At 55.9% G+C, this 14,610-nt stretch overlaps 1 protein-coding gene across 3 annotated transcripts in view; it reads right to left on the bottom strand.

Annotated features, from left to right (window-relative positions):
* Nucleotides 1–14,610, bottom strand: part of Zfpm1 (zinc finger protein, FOG family member 1) — a 55,935-nt gene that overhangs the window by 31,406 nt on the left and 9,919 nt on the right. For 2 of the 3 annotated variants that reach the window (XM_029532569.1, XM_021220233.2), the window contains exon 2: nt 674–796. In XM_029532569.1, the coding sequence (XP_029388429.1) occupies nt 674–782 (109 nt within the window). In that variant the 5' untranslated portion in view covers nt 783–796. Of the gene's footprint in view, nt 1–673; nt 797–7,222; nt 7,389–14,610 lie in introns of those variants that run through there. The other variant, XM_029532568.1, reaches the window with a different exon arrangement.

The raw sequence follows: 14,610 nt of genomic DNA, 5'->3' as shown, positions 1-14,610 counted from the left end.
ATAGGCCTGCAGCACACATGGATTTTATAGAGATGCTGAGGGGTTCTCAAGCCCATGTGGGACGCCCATTCCTGACTGAGCCATTTCCCCAGGCTGTTCCCTCAACCCTCTCAGGCAGCCGGGGGCTGCAGGGGGAAAAAAGGCTCATGGGTAAGAAGTGAAGTGCTCCTGAAGCTCAGAGCTGCAGAGAGAGGTGGCAGGGCTCTAGACTCACAGCCAGGCAGAATACCTGGGTCGGGATGCAGGTGTCCCTTAGATACCCCAGAGCTCACTACCATCTCCCCTGAGCTCAGTGGCCACCAGAACACAGCAGTGCTGATCTCCCAAGAACTCTGCCCCTGTGAGCCTCTCTTCTCAGGCCTTTAGAGGCTCCTGAAGTCTTACTGCCCTACACCCAGACCTGGCCTGAACTGCCCTCCTAGAGTTTGGGTAGTGTAGGGGGTTTGTGGGGCTTCCTTCCGTGGCCTGTCCTCAGATTCAGAAATGCAGACCCAGAAAACTGTAACCAGGAGGCCCAGGAGAATCTGAGGAGGTCATGGGGCTGAGGAAAGGGGCAACATGATATTGGGATGAGTCTAAACCCAGACCTAGGTCGGATCCCTGTTGGCATGGGGGCTGTGTGACTCCAGACAAACCTCTTAACCTCTCTGGGCCTGGTGGTCTGCACACTTACCTTCTCTGGGTGGACTTGGGGGCTCCTCTATGGCTGGGGCCTCTGGGGCTGGAGCTTCCTGCTCCATGGGGCTGCTGTCCATGGCCTTGGCTTCTTCTCCGGCCTCCATGTCTCTGAGGGAACCTGTGGACATGAGGCCCCAGATTATCACGATGTGCTTCCAAATAAAGTCACTCTGGTTTCCTAATGGCTGTACAGGCTGAGCTTTGGTGCCTGGGCAAAGTGGGTAACAGGACACAGCAGGACCTGCTCCCCACGGAGGCGAAGGCTAGGACACCTCCTGGGTCCCCTGTGGCCAACCATGTGAACTCCACCCCATATACTCTCAGCCCACAGCAATTCCTAAGCTTTGGGGTCACTTTATGCATTTCCTGTTCTTGCCCTTCCTGCTGTCTGTCCCTCCCCAGGCAATGGACACCCTTCTTGCCTGGACAAGAGTCCCAACCTTCCCAACCACTCACGACCAACGGAAACCAACACAGGATGATCCTTCTGGGTTTAGATGGGCCCTGCAAGCCTTCCTGCCCCACACACAGCCGACATGTCCGCTGTCTCTTATGGCCTTGCAGGCCCCATCTGTCAAGCCACCCTGCCCTTGGGGTTTGGTCCAGGGCTCTCCAAGGGTGAGTTCTTGTGCTTGCTACACTGAGCAAAACCATGCTGGACACAAACACGGCAGATGCGTGATCTAGCTCAGAATGCAGGTGTCTTTCACAGTGGGCGCGGGGAAGCTTTCCTCTCCCTCCCTCCAGACGAGTTGGGGGGCATCCACCTTGCAATGGAGATGGCAGGCTGGAATAATCCCCCATGGTTCTGCGGTGACTCCCAGGGGACCCAGAGAATACAATCTATGAGGTCACTCCAGAGTATGGGCAACAGGAACAGAGACCGGAGGCCCTACTAAAATCCTCACCTAGCCTGGGGTCCCCAGCTCAAGCTCTTTAGCCACAGCTTCCACCTAATCCCGCCCCTAGTTCATGTTCTTTAGCCACAGCCCCGCCCCTAGTTCGTGTTCTTTAGCCACAGCCCCGCCCCTAGTTCGTGTTCTTTAGCCACAGCCCCGCCCCCAGCTCGTGTTCTTTAGCCATAGCCCCGCCCCTAGTTCATGTTCCTTAGCCACAGCCCGCCCCCAGTTCGTGCTGTTTAGCCACAGCTTCCAGGAGACCCCTGTCCTATCATTTTGTGGTCACTGAGGAGGTGATGAGCTTGAGTCTTAGACACACCCCCTGGAGTGGGAGGAGCCTTGAGTATCGGAACAGTGAGGCCTCAGGGCGCTAGAGAAAGTAAACCAAAAGGCCACGACATGTCAGAGTGACTGAGGACAGGCAGAGAGCAGACAAAAGCCATCTTTGGGCTGCTGCTGCTGTTGTTTTCTGACAGGATCTCATGCATTCTGGGGTTGGCCTTGAACTTATGATGTCAGTGGTTCTCAACCTGTGGGTTGCCATCCCTTTGGGGATTGAAGGACCCTTCCACAGTGGTCTCCTAAGACCATCATAAAACAGATATTTACATTACAGTTTATAACAGTAGCAGATTACAGTGATGAAGTAGCACGAAAACCATTTTATGGTTGGGGGCACCACAACATGAAGAACTATATTAAAGGGTCACAGTATTAGGAAGGCTGAGAACTGGGGTACTGTGAGGTAGAGGCTCCTGCCTCCACCTCCTGAGTCGGGGGTGGGGGTAGGGGGCTCCAGGCAGGCATCAGCACACCAGGTCTACACAGTGTCAGGGCTCCGTGTGCAGTAGACAAGTGCTCTTTGCAAACAGAGCAGCAGTGCTCCATGTCAGAGCCTTTCTGGAGGCAGGCCCACGTCTCCAGGCAGGGGCGGACTAGGATGCACCATAGGATGCTTGAGGGTCCCCCGCTAATGAAACCTGCCTCTCCCCAGACTCGGGGCTCCGGCTGCGCCTTCTCAGAAGGAATGGAGGTTTGTGAGAAACCCACAGACCCATGATCGGGCCATTGATCCCAACATGGGCCAGCCTGCACCCAAGCTGAGGCTACTACGAGAGCCATCACATCTATCGGTCATGTCGATGGCATGGGGACCCACGAGGATGGAACAGATGCCAGGCAGGCTTCGACCAGGTTTCCAGACAACCCTGACCACACTGCAGGGGTCAGTGCCATCCTGCTCACACTGGCTTCAGATGGCTAGACACCATTCTAGGGTGCAGGGGTCTCGTGTCCCTCCTGGGGACGGTTCCTAAGTCAGGAGCATAGCAAGAGCAGGTGGTGAGGCTCAGACTGGGGCCTGGGGGGGGAAGTCATCTGCACCAGCAATGCTGTGTACTGAGTGCGAGTGAGCTCACACAGGTGGAACCCCAGCCCGGGACACTGGGGTACCAACACAAGTTCCGGGAAGGGGAAATGAAGGCTGCAGTTCTGTGGGTGCTAGTCCTAGGCCCAGTCTTCCAATCTGTCCCAGCTGCATTGCCATAGGAGGGTGACAGGCAGGGGAGTGACAGGCAGGACAGGGCTGAGCCTCACATTAGCAGACTCAAGGTGGTCTGGACATGTGTGTTGACCCTTATGACCTTGTACCAGGGCTGGAAACGGCGCTGTGGTGGAGGCCCACCCTGAGCAGAGTCACCATTCAGGATGCTGGAGACCGTTCTGCTTGGGTACACGTATCCATCCCACTGTTGGAGCTTCGTGCGTCTCCAGGGGCTGGGAAGGCCCAGGAGTCTCGGTTGCCTATTCCAGTCAATGGGATGAAGTCTGCCCTCGGGAACTCTGGGACTGGCACTGAGCTGGGCCAATGAGGGGGCACAGGCTGAAACATCCTTCCTCAGTAATGTCACGGAGCCCAACCTGGTGCCCACCCAGGTGGATCTCCCACACCCAGGCGCCTAGAGCAGGGCTGTTTCTCCATTTACAGGAACAAAGGCGACCGCTCCTCACAAAGCCGCGTGGAAGAGCATGGAGAAAGAAGTCGGTCTGCAAGCGTCTCATTCTGATGTTGTTAATTCAGTTCCAGAACAATTAAAATGGCTCTGATAATGCAGGAGACAATCACCGTGGCAAACAGTGTGGGCCCACAGCAGGATGTGGCATTCCTGCCTGGGGCCACTATGGCTTTCTGAGCCCTGAGTTGGCTCCAATGGAGCTGGCACTGGGCCCTCTGCTACACCTAGACCCGTGAAGGTTGCAGAGAGTAGAAAGGAGGGAACTTGGCCCTGTAGGTCAGGGGAATCTGTGATCCATGGCTAGATACTGTTCTTCCCAGCATGCCCTATGCTAAGGTCCTTTTGGGGAACCTCATTGCTCCCAACCAGGTACAATGACAGATCAAAACTGTGTCCTTGCTGTGTGACCTTGGGCAAGCGGCTCTACCTCTCTGCACTCCTCCCGAGCTACCAATGGAAACTATCACAGCTGCAGCCTCCCAGAACTGCTGACCCACACTATCAGAGTACAGCAGCATAGGGAGCTGGGGGCCAGTGCTTTGCAAACACCAGCTGTCACTGGTTCCTGCCACCAATAAGCCGACAGGGCCAGGAGATGGGGAAAGTGGTTATTAAGCACCAACTGTGTATAAGAAGCCTCGGCACAGCCCTTCACAGATGTCCCTCCTTAACCCCTCCCACTGACATAGCCTAGTGAGGTCATCTTCCAGGCCTGGGTCAGTGGGGAACCTAAGGCACAGAGGGTTCATGTTAGATCTTGGCATGGAAAGGTCATACAGAATATGTAATGTGGGCCAGACTGGGTGCCATGGAATGGGGGCCAAAGAAGAGTAAGGGAACCTGAGGCCAGTCCTATCTAAATGTCATTTCCATAAGTAGCCAATCATTACCCCACACACACACCTCAAGAGGGAAGTCTGGGGTCACACCCACTTTATAGATGGGCAAACTGAGGCCCATTCAACTAAGGCAGAACAGCTCACCCATGATCCTCAAGGGGAAGCTGCAAAGAGAGAAAGGAACTTGGACCATATTCAAACCTGACCAGACAGGCTGCTCCCTCCTTCGTACAGTCTTGAGCCACAGCTCCTATTATCCATAGTGAGGCAGATGTTGGCCCTGTTGCCTGGCTACTACTGCTCAGGTTGGTGAGGTCCAAGTACAAGATGACATTTCTCAGTGGCATCCACAGGCCACCATGGTGGCCACCCACAGCCAGGGCAGCACTGGAAGCAGCCCCCACAGTGCCCCGAGCCCCTTGGTTATCACAGGGAGCAGACGCCCAAGCGCCCATCCGTCTCCTGCTCATTAAGCCGGACGCCGCTTGGGAATGAAAACATAATAGCTATTTGATTGGGGGTGAGATATTTTGCATATTGGCTCGGAGCTGATAGCGGAATTTCATCAACTCCCTTTTTCATGCTTTAAAACTGAATTATGGAGCCAGGGCTCTGTACGGCAGGCTGATGCCCAGTGCCTTCCAAGTCCTTGTAAGCGAGGTGACTGCAGCCCTCTCCTAGCTTTGAGGAGTCACAACGAAGGGTGGTGGTGGCCATTGAAGCCACCACATGGAGACCACTGCAGGTCCTGGAAGGGGGACTAAACCCCCACCTGTGTCACTCAGGCAGCATGAAGGGGGCTCCTTGGTCCAGACAGGATTCTGTCATGGGTGAGCCCCCTGCAGATACCATGTGGGATGGGAACCACCGTTAATACCAGAGCAGCATCCAGCCTTTCAAACCCTTGGTCACCAGGCCAAGGCCCACAGGAGCCTGCCTGGCCCAGGGTCCTTCCATTAGAGTCACCCGGAGATTCTTTCCTCCCTCCCTATAAATGGGACAAAGGCGACCCGCGACAGCTGCTGCCCATCTTTGGGCCATGGATCTCATAGACAGATGCCCGGTAGAACCCAGAGAGCAGGCAGCCGCATCCCTAACCACGGCCGCTTCATCCGCTCACACACTCTAAACCTCCCTATGCCCTTGCGCCAGATTCAGGACCAGGAGCCGGAGACACAGCACGACTAAACGTCTTTCCCCAAAGGAGCAGAGGTGCCTGTGTGCATGGCCAAGAGGGGGAGGAGGAGGCTTCCTGGAGGAGGTGGCAAGGACTGATGACAGAGGAGGCTCCTGCCAGTGGGGCCAGGAGAAAAAGCAGTGGAGTGGGGGACAGTGCACACCGGGAAAGGCAGGACTCACAGAAAACGAGGGCAGCCTCTTGTGGAGGCTGGAGTCCACACGGCCAAATGGAACAGTGGCTGGGAGCACTGCCGGGGGTTTCTGTGACAATGCTGTTTCTTGCAGGGCTGGGGAGGCCATCAGGAGGTATAGGAAACCCCCCACCTTGCTTGTAGAGTCTCCTCCCTTCACTGGAATGGCTTGGCACTGCCAGGAGGGAGACCCTGGTCTCCAGCAGGACCAGCTGCCAGATAAGGCCCTGACAGCAGGGAGAAAATAGCAACAGACTTTCCCACCACCCAGCAGCAGGCAGTGAGGGCCATGGCGGGGACACACAAGCGGCAAGCTAACCCTGTCCTCCCTCGGCGTCACAGGACTCAGCCCAGTGGGGACTATGGCCAAACAGTCTAAGGGCCTGCATCTCAGGTCTAAGTTCTAAAGCCTTACTTCTTGGCTAGCGGCACTGTGACTTCTGACCTGGTCCTGGTCAGCAGGGCCAGATGGCATCCGGGCCCCATCTGAGCCTCTAATTCTGATCTGAGCAATGCTGAGGTATGGAGTCAGAGGCACATGGACCTGAGCTGCAGCCTGGAGCACACTTCCGCTCCTCAGTTGCCTTCGCTTTCAGGTCTAATGGCTGACACCTCAGTCAGAAAGTACCGACAGGGACAGACACGTTGAGGAACCTTGGCGATAACTCTGACCCCAGTGCCACAAGATCATCTCAGGCACATTACCCACACTGCAGTGGGGCAGGGCTCTCAGGGTAAAGTCCCCTTCCTCCGGCCATACTCCTTGGACATAGCCCGAGTTGTCTTGCCAGTGAGGGAAGGGCCAGTCCCCACCCCAGCGTGTCTCCTGTACATGCATTCCATGTAGGGCATTGTCACCAGTGTCCCAGACCTGTCCTTGAGTGGCCGCTGAACTCCCCACTGCACCCCTTCAGTCTATTTAAGGACTTTCTTCCTTCAGGGTCCCCACACTCAGTGCGGTCATCTGAGTCCTCTGGGACCACCACCTTATCATAGTTGTGCACTACAAGTCCAGAGACCCTTGTGGCCCTCAAGACTTAGCAGGTGTTCAGTGTCCCCGGGAAGGGTGAAGGGCCACCTGAAGCTCAGTGTGGTCTCAACCTTGACCTCAAACTCAACTTAGGATGCCAAACGTGGTAGCGATGATGGCAGTATTGGAGGGACAGCATCTCAGAGCCCAGGAGGGATGCTGGCCACACGAGGCTGGCCACAAAAGGCTGGCCATATAGCACTGCTTGTTCACTTGAGTGCACACATCCCGCCCTAGAAGGGGAAGTGTGTCTGTCCCCTGGGATTCCCAATGATGACAGTCAAGCTGTAGCTGTAGCCAGGGACCACCATCTTTGAGTCTCTGAACTGTTCACAGCATGGGAGGCACAGGGGCTGAACAGACACAGGATAGGACAAGAGATGTTTCTCACCCAGTGTGTCACAGAGGGTGTCCCCACAGACCCTGGGATGAGGAGCTCACGTCCGTTCCCGAGGAGTCTGAGCCCTGGACCTTCTCTGTCTTGCCTGGTCCTCTCTATCCCGTGTGGTCTTTGGTGGATGACCTGATGACCGCTTCTTTGCCTGGCTGTGAGCATCACGAGGGTCCACCCCAGGTCACGTGGGTTTGGAACTCAACATCCTAGAAGGTGACACACACCGTCCTCATCACCGGGCAATCTTACAGAGGCACCGAGCAGGGGATCTGACAGAGTCGGGACCTACATCCTAGTACACATGCATCTATGCAGACCTCAGCATTCAAACACTAGAAAGATCTTATTGAGATATTATTTACACACAATAAACACAGGCTCTTCCTGATGCTTGACTTTTAAAGGCAAGAATCTTTACTGGGGGGAAAAAAGGTATGTGTGGGTGACATACAGTCCAGATAAAATGCAGAGCTCTGCATGACACTGTCTTGTGAAAAGAAACACACGCTGGCAACCTGAAGTCAAATTGGTTCCAGAAATTTTAAAAGGAGTCACTGAAAATCTGCCATCGGTCACCTTCCCTTTCCTATCCCTGAGGGCCCAAGGCTTCACACAGCTGTGATCCTGGATGGGCCATGGGCAGCCTGGAGCTCCCCGTTCTGGGAAATGTATTCCGCTCCTGTTTCCAACCCTCGCATGAAGCCAACTCCGACTTAATGGTCAGAATGTGGTGGGGCTTCCCTGCCCTGGGCTGCTGCTGTTCTGGCTAGTCCGTGTGTAGCTGCGTGGCCCTCCGGAAGCCTCTGAGGACCCAGGCCCCCCAGCCATGTGCAACAAATGGCTTCACACTGTACCAGTGGCCAGAGGCAGACCTCAGCCCTGGGGCTGAGAAAGGGCTGCTGGAGAGCTGAACACTCCAATGGCACGTGGCACTTACTAGTGTTCCAATTTGGTACTACCCTGCTCTAAGTATGGGAAACTGAGGCAGAGAGTAACAAGATCTCTGGACCCATCCTGGTTCACAGTAGATGAGAACTAAGGCCTTGCTGTTCCCCTGTGGGACCTCATTTCCCTCCCTAATCCCCCGTATCTCCCTTCCCACCTCTGCTTCTGGCCACCCCGATCCCTATGTCTGCTCCTGGAGTCAGACCCTGGGCTCTACTAGCTGCTCCTGGAGCAGTTGGAGTCAGGACACCTCTCTGTTTTGTGGGGGTGACCCCTGGCCCCTCCTAGTGTACCTGTAGTCTTTAGAAGCTATGGCTCCTTCAGCCCAGATCCCTGCAGATACATGTGCACGGCCCTCAAGCGCTTGCTGGAGTCTGTCAGAGCCTGGCTAGTACCAGCAGGAATGTGGAGTCTATGCACGGAAACTGAGGTGGAAGGCAGCCGTCCCAGCCACCACCCAGCCTGCTCTTCTGGGACATACATAATGGAGACCTAGCTGGGCTGCAAGGTCCAGGGACCCACATCCGACCTTACAGAGTTCTGGTGAGGAGTGGACGGAGAGGCCCTGGAGGGCCCAGGAAGTTCCAGGCAGCGTCCATCCCTAGCTGGGGACTCACTGTGCAGACAAGAGAGGGGATCAGTCTGGGATGGAGACAGGTGTGGGCCTATGTACCTCAGAGGGCTGGCTCAGTCCACAGGATGTCGGGGCACTAGGGTTTCTCGTGGGGGTGGCATTTAAACTGAGCTCAGGTACTGCGTGCAGGAAGACCTACGTCCGGGAGGGGGCACAGAAAGTCCAGGCTGAGCTCCCAGGTCTAAAGGCCCAGTACAGAGCTGAGGTTCAATCAGGGTACATCGAGCACCACCAAGCGACAAGCCTGAAGATGCAGGACCTGTGGAGGGTGGGGGTGTGCTGGGCCCTCACTGTTTCAACAGCTATCTCTGTGAGCTCCCTCAGTATCTTCCCCTTGGCTTGAGCCTGGTTCCTTTCTCCACAGATCCAACCAGTAAGCTGGTCCTTTACCCTGTCCCCAGGGGCAGGGGCCTGGGTGGGGCAAGGCCTAGAGAAAGGGAGGCTAGGAGGAGGGAAGAGGGCCGGGGGCCTGAGAAAGCCCAGCCTGGCTGATAGAGGGAGATTGGTTTCAGCCGGAGCCTCGGGCCTGCCAAGTCCACATCCTATCTGCGGCCTGCGCTTACTCAACATTCATCACAGCTGAACTCGGAAACTTTATCAACGCTAAAGGTTGGCGCCATCTCTAGGCCCAGCCACTCCCGTCCCTCCCCTCGATGGGCCCGATAGCCACTGATAGATTACACAAGATTGTTTCACTCTGGGAAGCCGTGGCCTGCATGTCTGGGGGAGGGGCTGCATGGGGGAGGGCTGGTTGTGTCCCCCCCCCCAGGATGGCCATAGCCTGGGGTTCCTGCGATAGGATGGGGTCAGGGGCTGCTGAGGCCACAGCTCATCGCCTGGGGCAAAGAGGAGGAGGCAAACCACGGAGATGGGCGCTGAGGCTGGAGTGATCCCTTCTCCAGATGGGCGAGAAGAACTGAGCCATGTGAGCGGGTTTCACTAATGGAGCCATCGCTGTGTGGCACAGGGCAGAGGCAGAGAGGCAGATGGCTGCCCAGGAGGGGGTGGCTCCTGTGTGATAGACAAGCCCTCCACTCAGCAGGCTGGGCTGTGCCCCCCCTGGAACAGCACAGTGCTTTGAGCACTTACCCAAACCCACCGTGGGTGCCCCATTCTCTCACATTGTGAGTACCCCATTCTCTCACATTGTGAGTGCCCCATCCTCTCACACTGTGGGTGCCCCATCTCTCACACTATGAGTACCCCATTCTCTAACACACTGTGGGTGCCCCGTCCTCTCTCTCACATTGTGGGTGCCCCATCCTCTCACACTGTGGATGTCCCATTCTCTAACACACTGTGAGTACCCCATTCTCTAACACACTGTGGGTGCCTCATTCTCTAACACACTGAGTACCCCATCCTCTCACACTGTGGGTGCCCCATCCTATCACACTGTGGGTGCCCCTTTCTCTCACACTATGAGTACCCCATTCTCTAACACACTGTGGGTGCCCCGTTCTCTCACACTATAAGTACCCCATTCTCTAACACACTGTGGGTGCCTCATTCTCTAACACACTGTGGGTGCCCCATCCTCTCACACTGTGGGTGTCCCATCCTATCACACTGTGGGTGTCCCATCCTATCACACTGTGGGTGCCCCTTTCTCTAACACACTGAGTACCCCATCCTCTCACACTGTGGGTGCCCCATTCTCTCCTTGCCCTGCTTATACACAAGGACCTGTGCTGTGTGTCCTTCACATCCTCACCGACACCATCAGCATCTTCTCTCCACCCCACCCCCACCCCCTCGGCTCTGATTCAAGAATGCTTTCTCAACGCTGTGGGGCTTCCGAGTCATCTGTGCCCCAGCCACGGTCCCTTCCCTGTCTTCGTGTCACAGCACTTGGTCCGTCCCTCAGGACTCCTCAGGCACCTCTGTCTGTGGTAATGCCAGCTTCTCAGACTGACTTGACCCTGTTCCTATCCTCCACCCTCTTCCTCCCGAGACAGCAAGGCTGGTCTAGAAACAAGAAGGTTAGCTTTTATCCAGCTCTGTGCTGGGGGGCTGCCCAAGTGAGATGGATGCCCTCTGGCAGAGTCCGAGAGGTCACCTGGAAGGCCTCGAGGTGGGATAGTGCACCCTTGCATAGGGTTAATAAAAACAGGTGACAAGCCCCGGAGTGTGGGGCAGGACTGAGGGAGGCCATGAACTCCCTCCTGACTTTTCCTCCCTTAGGTTTCAGCCTAAGCTCTCCAGTGGGCCTTGCTCCACTGCTATTTTGCAATTACACATTAAAAACAAAAAAACAAAAACCCCGCCCGTACCAGTGGCTGTTACGTCAGAGGCTTGAGGGTGCTGTGGGAGTCAGAGCCCCCCACTGCTGCAACTACGGGTCCCATTCTGCAGCACGGTACTCCGAGGAGCGGAGAGGCTGGGGCAAGGTCATGATCCCACCTCTGCAGCTTTGAAAAGAATATGGAATGGGCAGCTCTAGAATGGCCCATGATGTGGTGGGGAAACCGAGGCCTGGGGCAGGGATGGGGTTCAAAACCATCCTGGCAGGGATGAAGGACTAGATTCCTTTCCATTTTACAGATTGGGAGACTGAGGTGTGACAAATGGAGATCCCTGTTCTCACCAGAGCCCAGGGCCACAGAGACTCGGTCAGCAACATTCCTAGTGAGTCATCGGGCTCAGGAGGGGATGGGGACAATAACTCAGTAAGATCTGGAGGGAGGGAGGGAGCTGCCAGCCTTTGCTGCCTGTCCGGGCTCCACGTCTCACGTCCTCACTCTCATTTGGCACAGGAGCTGACTGTAGTGTTTGTGGAATGCCCAGGTCCTAGTGACCGAGGGTGTGGCTTGGGCTGAGGTCAGCAGAGCTTACTCAAAGGCCGGCCTATTCAAGGCAAGCACAAGGCTCCGCCAGAGGCCCAGGAGGACTTCCACCCAGTGGGTCTGGGCTGGACAGGTACAAGCTCTCGTTTGAGATAAGGCCCCACCCCCTATGTGGAACTGTAGCCAATCTCTGAGCCTCAAGTCTGCTCATTTGCACACCCTATTTTCATTGGCTGCTAGTAGGGGCTGGACAGAGGTGGAGGAATGGAGGTTCTGGGGACCAGGGCTCAGTGGCGCTGCTCCTGGGAACCCAGGACGTTTCTAAGACAATCCATAGGGCTTAGGAGTTTGGGGGGGGGGCAAAGGTGGGACTGGATCTTGGGGGCCGTGTTAGATTCTGTTTGACCCGAGGAAGATTTAGGGAGAAAGGAACTTTATGGGGGAAGACTGGTCCCACCCAGGCCCCACTAAGCCTACTCTTGGCGATGTAAACCCACCCCAGGTGCCCCAGAGGGAAGATACTGACCCCAGGTCACACAGCCAATGTGCAAGGGGTGCCGTGGAGACCTCCCCCACCCCTCGGCACCTCTCCTGGACAACTCCACCCCAGCTGCCATGTCTCAGAATTTGGGTCTTCCTTTTCCAAAATGATGAGGCTGAGGGGCCTCGACTTTCTCTTTAGATTTCAGGGCCATCTCTCCTGGCAGGCCTGAGTTGGGCCATGGGCTTGGCAATACGTGGAAGTCTGCGCCGCTTTTGTTCCTGGCATTTGGAGGGGTGAGATAAGGGGAAAGAACCGCGAGTGAGCAGGCAGATAGATGGGCTGATAGCGGCTCCTCCACGCATGGCGCCTATCGCTCTTCTTATCAAGGCTCCCTTTCTTTCTTCTTTTTGTTGGGGGCCTGGGAGGGCGGAACACACCCACCCCATTCCCTCCCACACCCGTGGAGCTGAAGGAGGAAGCCTCTCTCTCAGGCACCAGCCAGGAAGGGAGACAGGCCCCGAGAAGAACCTGGGAGGGTGGGTCCCACCTGTCTACCAGGATTCCAGGGTTCCCAAGCTGTCTCCTCAGCCCCTCACAAGGACCTGCAAGGACACTCATGAGCTCGTCTGCTCTATGAGGTAGCCAGGCCCAGTGAAGTGAAGTGCTTGGCCCAAGGTTACACAGCCAGGTCAGATGGAGCTGGGTCCAGCTGTGCTCTCTGGCCTGGAGTCTAGCAGTCTGGATTTGGTGGGCAGCTAGGTGGTATGGGGCAGATGGGGCGGCCAGAGAATATGGCTAAAGGTTCTGGTGAGCAGGACCAGGACTGCGGGGTAACCTTTGCATCTCTAACCCCATCTTACAGATATGGAAACTGAGGTTCAGACCAGGGAGATACCTAAAAGGTGATGGGTAGGCTGGACCCTAACCCCCCTCTCATATCCTTGAACTTGATGGTTCAGAGTGTGAATCCTGAGACACTCCAGGTATGAAGTTCTGGAGATTAGTCAGGAGAGGGTGGGGACAATGCCCCAGGATGACAAAGACAAACTTCTAGCATCATCCAGGTGGGGGTGGTCAGAAACCCTAAGCCTGACTCCTCATCAAGAAGTCCTGCATGGGGCGGGGGCAGGGTGGCTGGAGAGATGGCTTAGTGGATAAGAGCACTGACTGCTCTTCCAGAGGTCCTGAGTTCAATTCCCAGCAACCACATGGTGGCTCACAACCATCTGTAATGGGATCTGATGCCCTCTTCTGCTGTGCCTGAAGACAACAACAACAGTGTACTCATACATGCAATAAATAAATCTGTTTAAAAAAAAAAAAAGTCCTGTGGGAGCTGTTTGTCCTAGAGGGATGCAGTATTGTCCAGAAGCAATGTGTCCCAGAGACCTCGGCACCGGGATTAAAGGACCCGCAATGCCGAGCTCAGCTCTTTATAAGGGGGCTGGAGATCTGAACTCAGATCCTCACACTCGCGTGGAGAGCATTTACTGACCGGTTGTCTCTCCATCCCTTCAAGCCAACTTTCTCACCAAAGGAGCTACTTTTGTGGGGGCAAATGAAGTTCCTACAAGCAATAAGCAAGAGCAAACACACCAACTTAGCCAGGTGTGGCGGTGCGGGTCTTTAATCTCTGCGCTTGGGAGGCAGAGACGGGAGGGTCTCTGAATTCAAGGCCGTGCAGACTAGTCTGCACTGATCCGGGTAGGACTGGGGAATCCTGAGCGTTTGCCCACTCTGTGTCCAGGCCTTTCCTTTAAAGCAGAGAGACCAGGCCCCTTTATAGAGGTGGGGGTTATATCTGCAAACACCTCAGAACCTCTAGGTAGATAGAGGCTCAGTTCTGGACAGAGCCTCTAGGTCACAGCCTCCTGTGCTGTGTGACTTTGGGTCATCAGAAGAGCAATGAGGGATAATGGGAGGACAGGGTCAGAAGCAGGACAAGCCCAAGGGTACATCCACCACTCAGTCAAGGCAGCTACCCTCAGCATGGCAGCGCTGGGGTCATTGTACTTGGGGAGACCTGGGAAAGTTCCTGCCCTCCTCAGGCCTCCCCATCTCTGGGATTCCTGAGTTTCAGTTCTCAGGAATGATTTTATATACACAGGACTGGGAAAAGAGCCCAATGCCCCCATCCCACTGGGCCCAGGAGGGCTGGAGAAGGGGTTCCTGCCAGTGTGGCCAGGCCACCATGCCAAGGGGTGTCTAGGGGGTGTCTAGGGCTGCCAGACCCTGGTTTCTCTTCTCACACAGCAGGTGTCTCACTCCCCCCTGGCTGCCTTACCTGTCCCTCAGCAGGAGGATTAGCCTGGCGCAGCCCCTAATCTCGGGCATCACACCATCAGCCAGAATCTCGGATCAGCTGAAGGAGGCAGCTTTATCCAGACAAGCTTGCAATGGCACCCGAGTCCCATCTGGGCGCCGCCTGTCATGAGAGGCAGCTGGGCTGAGCTGGGAGACACGACGGCTGTGGACAGGCCTGCGGCCCACTGGGCTTCGGGTGCTGCAGGGCCCTCACAGCTGGTGGGCGTGGCTT

Source organism: Mus pahari, chromosome 20, assembly GCF_900095145.1.
Source record: "Mus pahari chromosome 20, PAHARI_EIJ_v1.1, whole genome shotgun sequence".
Lineage (NCBI taxonomy): Eukaryota > Metazoa > Chordata > Mammalia > Rodentia > Muridae > Mus > Mus pahari.
The sequence above is the reverse complement of the archived record's forward strand: the minus strand, read 5'-3'. Positions and strand labels throughout refer to the sequence as shown.